Source organism: Macrobrachium nipponense, chromosome 6 (assembly GCF_015104395.2).
Source record: "Macrobrachium nipponense isolate FS-2020 chromosome 6, ASM1510439v2, whole genome shotgun sequence".
Taxonomy (NCBI): Eukaryota; Metazoa; Arthropoda; class Malacostraca; order Decapoda; family Palaemonidae; genus Macrobrachium; species Macrobrachium nipponense.
Genome location: NC_061108.1, coordinates 45,911,574 through 45,920,736, shown reverse-complemented (window position 1 = coordinate 45,920,736; position 9,163 = coordinate 45,911,574). Strand labels below are relative to the sequence as shown.

Here is a 9,163-nt window from a genome sequence, read left to right as displayed (position 1 = left end):
GAAATTTCAAGGACGCCTGTTCAGTGTACTGAAGAAGGGCTCGGACAAACGAAGAGTGATTCTGGACCTGTCCCATCTCAACTCATACATTCAATGCGACAAGTTCCGCATGCTGACCGTCTCGCAGGTGCAGACCTTACTTCCCCGTGGGGTCGTCACCACCTCTATCGATCTTACAGACGCTTACTATCATGTACCGATAGCAAGAAACTTCTCTCCATACCTAGGCTTCAAGCTAGGAAAACAAGCTTACTCATTCAGTCATGCCATTCGGGCTCAACATAGCACCCAGAATATTCACCAAACTAGGAGAGACAGTAGTTCAAGAACTAAGAGTTCAGGGGGTAATGTTAGTAGCTTACCTAGATGACTGGCTTATTTGGGCAACCAACGACGAGGAATGTCGCAAGGTAACAGCCAAAGTAATAGAATTCCTAGAATATCTGGGTTTCCAGATAAACAAGGAAAAGTCCCGTCTCATTCCGGCGTCCTGCTTTCAATGGTTGGGAATTCAATGGGACCTAACCACACACAAACTATCTCTCCCACCGAAAAAGTGCAGAGAGATAGCGAAGGCTACGAGACAATTCCTCAAGAACAAACGGGCTTCTCGCCGTACCCAAGAGAGAATTCTAGGTTCTCTTCAGTTTGCCTCAATAACAGATGTTTTGTTGAAAGCCAGACTGAAGGATATCAATCGGGTCTGGCGGAAAAGAGCCAACAACAAGTTCAGAGACAAAATCTCTCCGATTCCGCCGATATTAAAGAAAAGACTCCGTCCATGGATGGAAGTCCGGAGTCTCTCCAAATCAGTGCCACTACAATTTCCCCTGCTGTCTCTGATAGTTCACACAGATGCCTCTCTGAGCGGTTGGGGGGCCTACTCCCAGTACAAGAAGGTTCAAGGAACGTGGTCGAAAACATTCCGCCAGTTCCACATCAACGTCCTAGATGCAATGGCCATTTTCTGACCTTGAAACGACTAGATCCAGTCAAGAACATTCATGTAAGACTAGTCTCGGACAGCGCAGTGATAGCTCATTGCATAAACAGAGGGGGCTCCAAGTCGAGCAAAGTAAATCATGTAATGATTTACTTCTGTACTCACCTGGCAGGAGTACAGAATGTCATTGCAGACTCACTATCCAGAGCAACTCCGCTGGAGTCGGAGTGGTCCTTGGACACAAAATCATTCCGTTGGATTTGCCAACAAATCCCGGGCCTTCAGGTAGACCTATTCGCCACAGAGTCCAATCACAAACTTCCGTGTTATGTGGCTCCCAATATGGACCCTCTAGCTCACACCACAGATACGATGTCCATAGATTGGAACAATTGGCATAAGATTTACCTATTTCCGCCAGTAAACCTCCTGATGAAAGTTCTGCACAAACTCAGATCTTTCACAGGGCAGGTAGCATTGGTAGCACCCAACTGGCCACAGAGCAATTGGTTTCCTCTTCTCAAATAGTACAAACTCGGACTGTGTCAGCTTCCTCAAGAATTCTAAATGCCCTAACTTTATGGACTTCATGAAGTTTGCGGTGCAAAAGGATGCTAGTATTGACCCACTAAACATCCTGTTCGTGGAATCAGACAAAAGAGAATCAACACTCAGACAGTATGATTCAGCAGTAAAGAAGCTGGCCATCTTTCTAAAAGAATTAGATGTCCAAAGATGACTACGAATCTGCCAATTTCATTCTTTAGAACTCTGTTCAAAAAAGGCCTAGCCGCTAGTACCATCACTACGACTAAATCTGCCTTAAGGAAGATATTTCAGTTTGGCTTTAATATTGATTTGACAGATTCGTACTTCTAGTCTATCCCTCGAGCATGTGCTCGTCTGAGACCGGTGGACCATCCTCACACGGTCTCCTGGTTTTTAAACGATGTACTCAAGTTGGCTTCAGATACTGATAATGAATCATGCTCATAAATAACCCTTCTCGGGAAAACATTATTTTTAATGAGTCTGGCCTCAGGCGCCAGAATATCTGAACTGTCGGCTCTCTCTAGAGAACCAAACTATATTGATTTCCTCCCGTCAGGTGAAATTCTGCTCTCCCCAGATCGGAAATTCCTAGCAAAGAATGAAGACCCACAAAACAGGTGGTCTCCATGGAAGATTATACCCCTCACACAGGACCCATCATTGTGTCCTATCGTCCCATTAAAATCTTATCTGGGCAGAACTTCTGAAAAATCTTCAGGTCCTCTTTTTATTAGAGAAAAAGTCGGAATCATTTCCTTGAAAGGAATCAGACTACAAATTCTTTATTTTATTAAACAAGCCAATCCGGATTCAGTCCCTCATGTCCATGATATCCGAGCAGTGGCTAGCTCAGTTAATTATTTTCATAATATGAACTTCGAGGATCTTAAAAAATATACGGGTTGGAAATCCCCGACAGTATTTAAACGCCACTATCTGAAGAATTTAGAGGCCCTTAAATATTCGGCAGTGGCTGCAGGGAGCATTGTCTCCCCTGATACGGCCTAGTTTTGCAACTCTATTTCCTATTCTTTTATTTTGCTATAAATTTTTCTTTTGATACTCACTCTCACCTACCTGCCTCGCTTGTAATCCCTGCCTGTCTACCTTATGTTCCGGTCTGGATTCCTTACCTGTTGTTTTTCTCAGGATAGTATGGATTTGGTCATATTTGAGCCCCTTTTTTACCATTTGTAACTTACTTTTCTACATTGGTTATTAAAACCTAATTTTAAGAAAAATTTTTATTTTTCCTTATACAGTGGAACCCCCGTATTCGCGTTCTCTAGATTCGCGTTCTCCAGATTCGCGGACTCACACATTCGCGGACTCATACATTCGCGGATTTCTCTCGGGAACGTTTCCCTGCATTATTCGCGGAAAATTTGCGCATTTGCGGTATTTTTCTATGAGAAATATCCACAAATTCCTGGTTTTTGTTATCAATTTCATCATAAAATGCACTTTGTGATAAAACTATTAAAAAAACCAAGTATGAAAATTTTTAGTGGTTTTTCTTAAATTTTAACTAACAAAATAGGCTGTTTTTAGCGTTTTTATAGGGGTTCCAAACATTCGCGGATTCAAACTAATCGTGGGGGGGTCTGGTACGCATCCCCCATGAATACGGGGGTACCACTGTATCTATAAAATTTTGAGTTACAAGCTTGTATGGCCAATTCTCTGATACTATTTCACCGGCCGACACAGGTCGAACCCAGAAAAGGGATTTTGATGAAGGAAAAATCTATTTCTGGGGGAAGACCTGTGTCGCCAGGTGAACCCATCCCTCTCTTCTCCTGGTCCCCCGCCCTTTAGCTGGCCCAAGCTTGGGTGTGTAATTCAGGATTGAAGCTTTCGGGCAGAAATTGTAGTAATAGCGAGCGGAAGGTAGACGTTGTAACGGCACCTATCTAGAGAGGGGTTTTGAGAGGAGACTTCTAATTGGCAGAATATCTGTGGTAGTGGCTTCCACTTGCCCTTGTCTTATACCGACACCCTTAATGGGTGAGCAAGCTGGAGGTAGTAACTTCAGCATTCCATTTAGCTTTTTTCTCTGGTATATTTAGCATCTATTTATTCCTAGAAATGTGTGTTACAGGAACATTTCACCGGCCGACACAGGTTGAACCCAGAAATAGATTTTTCCTTCGTCAAAATCCCTTTATTACGCTCCTTTCTTATCAACTCAGTAACATTTTACTTTGTTGCGTTACTCATTGTAAAGATGATTTAAACAAAAGATCGCTACTAAAACATATAATCGAACAATATTTGGTCGGTAACAAGCGTAAACATTGGTTTGACAAATCAATGTTTACATATTATTGTCTGAAACTTGTCAAAGAGTAGTTCACCAATTAACTGCAGTTTGGCTGTAAATGCAAACTTGATGTACTACTTCAGTATAAAACAACAAAACAAGGGAAAAAAACTTATCCTGAAGCTTCCAGCTAAAGTTATTTCCACTTTCGGTTTGTGTACTGAAGTCTGGTAAATAACTGGATAAAAATGAATAACTGCTGCCGACACCAGATGTTTACACCAAGCGTTCGCAGAAACGGATTGAGCTAATCTTCTGTGTCATTTCTAACCTTCTTGCTAGGGGGCGAGACTGGAATCACCTACACACTTTCAGTGTACCACAAAATTTGAATCTAGACTGCTGCGAATAACAGAAACTATAGCTATATAATTACTGGGTAAGTTACATAATCAAAATTACCCCCCTTTAACACTGTGAAAATAATTTGACAATTGATCTGCCCTTACATGAAAACACTACATTTATTCTTGTAACATGCAAAATCAATATATTGCATGTAATGAGTTCATGTATATGTTTACTGATCATACTTCTCACTAGAAATACAGTGGAAATAAAAAATTTCTTTTCTGAAACATTTCCATTTAGGCATAGTAATGAAAAGACTTACAATAAAAATTAGCAATATATATGTAAGGACTATAAAATAAAACTACAAACCATTAGAAAAAATGTATTGCAATTATTAAGATTATGGTTAAATGGTCTACGACATACACAGTTCCCTCAGCTACCTTGTTGAATTACTAAGTCTGCCTCTTTGGAAATATGCGGATGAACATTACCATACCTGAAACACAACAAAGTAACTATAGTATCATTAGAAAATATTTAAGATCCATAAAAACACTTGCTTAAATGCATGCTTATACAAACACATACTCTATATATTAGAGCATCATTTATAGCAATCAAAAGATTATGCCTGGGCTGCGATAAAAGGTCTATTAGGAATCCTTAACAATACTGAAGGTTCTTATACTCCAGTAGTTAGGATGCTCGCCTTTCACCCAAAAAAGATACTGGGTTTCATTTCAAACTGACTCAGAACAGTTTAGACACATTCTGCCAAAAATCATAGTGTATATTTTGACCTAGGCAATTAATTAACATTGTTGGTAAATGAATATGAAAGATCTAGCCCAGGATAACAATTCGGTCTCAAGATATTTGCTGTGAACTCTTCTGGAAGACCCCTCTTATGGGAACAGGTACATATTATATTAAAGGTGATGAACCCAGCATACCTCTACTGTATAGAGGAAGTACAGTAATTCCTGTTTACAAACTCTAATGGTTCTTCAAAAACAGGTTTTGACATAGGAAAAACCTATTTTTGGTAGTTGCTGTTCAGTCCTCAAGGATTGCCCTTTCCATGGTCTATCCAGAGCTCCATGGTGACCAGACTAATGTCAAAGAATTCTCTTAACTGGTCTTGTGGCCCGGTATTGAGTTGTAATGATAAACATTATAAAACGTGATAGAGTATAAATGGATTCAAGATAAGAGGGCACTTTATATTATCCTCAGTAAATATCAATACCCCATTTACCTACGTCAAAACTGTAAGAAGTGGTTCTGCGCGTACTCACCATCATATTGTTTACATACAACAAAAATCCAACCAAGCCACCATTCCTTTCTGTTGGTCAATGTAGGATGATCCCTTACCCAAATCCCATATCTTTTCGTCAGGGAAGCGGGAGGGTTTTGAGGACTCAACATTGACTACCAAAAATGGGTTTTTCCTACGTCAAAACCTGTTTTTTGATGGTGTAGTTGTTGTCTCATTCTCAAGGAGCTTTACAAAGAAATTGAGAGGTATGAAAAACTCGTTTTAATCCCGACAACCCAAAAAACATTTTTGGTCCAGGGTCACGCCACTAGTTTCAAGGTCCATTCTTTATTCCAAATGACTTTAGGTTTGGTAGCAAAGGACAAGAAGCTAAGCCCAAACTCACATTTTTTAGGGGGAAGTTCTGTGGTGACTCACCTAAGCATGCTGGGTATGGTTGCAGTATTGTCAAACCTTCCCCAATGATAGTTAGCATACCACTTACCGATAGTACATAGTTTAGTCGAATTTGTTTGAGCTCATGGCAAGTATTGCTAGGGTGTCTGCAGTGACCTCAAGGTAAACCTTGAGTGCTTGAACAGGGCATAATGTTCTGTCTGCTACTTCTAGCTTATTTAGAATGGATTTCCTTCTTAAAGGAATCCCATTCTTGGCCAGGAATCACTGGCCAGAGGGCAACAATAATAGATTGTCAGCCTTTTGCATGATGTATTGTCCCTGTCTAAGAGAGCTCACTTTGCTAATATGAGCTCCTGATGCTAATGCAGTCAAGAAGATCGCATATTGTAGCTTGTGAGTTGTGGTTGTAACGGGTCCACTGAACTGGGGGGCTGATTGAAGTCTAAGCAACTTGTTCAGGGACTAAGTGATTGGAACTCTTTTAGAGCAGATTTTTGTAGTGCAAAGGACTGCTGAAGTGAAGCTATAACTTACATATACTAGAGTCAAATCACGAAATTATAAAACAATGGTCCTGTTAATGCTGCTTTGTATTCCATGACTGTTGCAACTGCAAGGAGTTTGTCTTCAAAAGGGATAAGAAATTTTTAAATTGTTTCCTTAGAATTTTTGGCTGGGCTTTCGGTATGGATATAATATAGCTATATCTTCCATACATACTGGTACAGGCAGTCCCCAGTTATTGGTGGGGCCTGATAAGCGAAAACCGCCATTAACAGAAACTCAGCCATTTATGGCGCTTATGGCGCAAAGTTTCAGTTAATGGTGCCTCTGTTAGGTATGTTATGATGCCATAACTCTATATCGGCACCTTAAGACGCTGATAACAAAAACTTGGCCCTTATGGTGCCATAAATCGCTGATTTTATGGCGCTAGACAAGCCCCATAAAACCGGAAAGCCATTAACCGAGACTGCCGATAATCAGGGACTGCCTGTATTGGCAGATATATGAAGTCTGTAATTTTTGCACTATATACCTAGCAATGTTGGGAGAGTAATTTTCACAGTACAGGCAGTCCCCGGGTTACGACGGTCTTGGCTTACGACGTTCTGAGGTTACGATGCTTTTCAATTATATTCATCAGAAATTATTTCCCAGAGTTACGACGCATGTTCCATGGTTACGACGCATGCTCCAGAGTTACGACGCCTACAAACGCTGATCTGGCAGATGAAATATGACACCAAAAATGCAAAATAATCAATATTTAAAGGTTTTTTTTTAATGAAAAATGCAATAAGAATGCAGTTTACATAGTTTTGAATGCACCCAAAGCATTAAAAGTAAGGTTTTCTTAGGATTTTTGATGATGTTCTGGCTTACGACAATTTTCGGCTTATGATGCGTCTCAAGAACGGAACCCCCGTCGTAACCCGGGGACTGCCTGTATAGATAACATTTAAGAAAATCCACCTGTGAAGGTCTCTCTTCTGGAGGTTTGAGTTTTTGACAGACAAAAAGACAGTCATCAGTTCCAGGAAACTGATACGACAATTCCTCTGAGTAGCTGAACACCTACCTGCCACCTGACAATCCTCCCAACCTTTCAACGAGGCATCTGTGTGTATTGTCATTCATACAGACTAAGGAGTCAGGGTGACCTGTATCGCCAGAGATTTATTCCAGGATCAAGGCCGAAGTATCCCCCCAACTTTTATAACCTTTTGAAAAGGTTGGTCTCGCATCTTGGTTGTTGCATGCGATGGCTATAATTTGTTCACATTTGTTGTATGAGTATTGGATCTACAGTGGTCCCCCATATTCGTGGGGGATGTGTACCAGACCCCCCTCCCCCTGTGAAACAGCCTCAAGACCCACTAAAAATGTTTATAATACCTGGTTATTTAACTTTTTCACAAAAAATGCATTTCATGATTAAATTGTGGATATTTATCATAGAAAAATACAGCGAATTAGGCGAATTTCCCACAAATAATGTGTAGATATGGCCCAGAGAGAAATCCGTGAATGTGTGAGTCCGCAAATCCAGAGAATGTGAATACAGGGGCCCACTATATTATTGATGCAAACTGCAACATGGCCATCATATGTTCTATAGTCAGACCAAAATGTCGTGGTGGGTGACAGAACATTTTGGTCATTTTACCCATAAGGTAACATTACTATATAGAGGAGGCAAGTACCATCGAAACCTCTTAATGTAGGACATAGCAGTCATGTTGTCTGGAACCAATCAAATGTCTTATACAGATGTAGAGATTTGATAAGAGATAACCTTTTATAGTCTTTTAATTGCATTACCTATCCCAGAATAAGACTGCCTCCAAACTCCCTATAAGCCAAGTTGATCTTACTGAAAGATTTTATCGGGTACTAGGGTCACGTCTTTAAAGGACAGGACTTTGACATTCACACCAATTAATAAGGTGACTTGGGACATCTCCAAACCACATATGATTTTCGCCTCTGACCTTCGGTTCTGTGACACTAGGCTGATTTATCCTGAAACTAACCATTCTTCAAATTCTATCTCTTCCCTTGACAATTAATATTAACACCTGGGATTACTACCATATATAAACCTGATGTAGACCTCCAAGCAAATGAAGTTTTTTTTCCAAAAGTCTTTTTTTTGCTAGATATGAATTTTTTCATTATGGTAACAAATAAAACCCTATAAATGAGGAAAAAATTTAAGAAAAAAAGAAAAAAATTGGAAAATATGCTTCATTTGACTGTTCTATAATGTATTTCTAAGTTATATACCTAATTTCAATGCTATAGCTTTAAAACTAAGGAAGAAGATATAATTTGAAGGTCAATAAGTATAGTTTTGAGATATGGGCATTCAAAGTTTTTCTTTGTATTTTTACAAAGACAATGTTAATAAATCATGATCATTATGAATTCTATATTTCTTTTTGCATATTAATAAATAAAAAATTTTCTAAGACAATTTGTATTTTATCAAAGCTACAAACCTTCGGTCATGCCTCAGCTTTGGAATCTACGACGGCCTCCATGTTGCAGACAGTTTCTTGGCTGGACCTCTGGTCTATGGTTATTGCCAAGATAGCTTCCGACAGGTCCCCGGAAGGGTTGATGAGTGTCGCCTCGCTTGCCAGTCTGTTGCAGTCTGGGGGCAAGGAGTTTTCATATTTGGCTCATCTCAGTGCTAATTTATGGGCTAATCTTCTGATTAGGAGGGACGCGGCTTTGTCTAGGATGGAGAGATCGCTTGACACCAAGTCTTTGCTGGCATTGAAGAACGGAGATCTGTTGGAATCCCAACTTTAGTTTCCTCGGACAGAGCTTGAAAATGCAATAGACCGGCGCCGGGCTG

The 9,163-nt window shown here is 40.1% G+C and overlaps 1 protein-coding gene across 1 annotated transcript in view; it reads right to left on the bottom strand.

The window, feature by feature from the left end:
* Positions 1-4,481: 4,481 nt before the first annotated feature.
* The window catches only part of LOC135216830 (vesicle transport protein USE1-like), a 336,942-nt gene continuing 332,260 nt past the window's right edge, over positions 4,482-9,163 (bottom strand). The window contains exon 7 of the mRNA XM_064252331.1: positions 4,482-4,611. Within this exon, the coding sequence (XP_064108401.1) occupies positions 4,568-4,611 (44 nt within the window). The 3' untranslated portion in view covers positions 4,482-4,567. The remainder of the gene's footprint in view (positions 4,612-9,163) is intronic.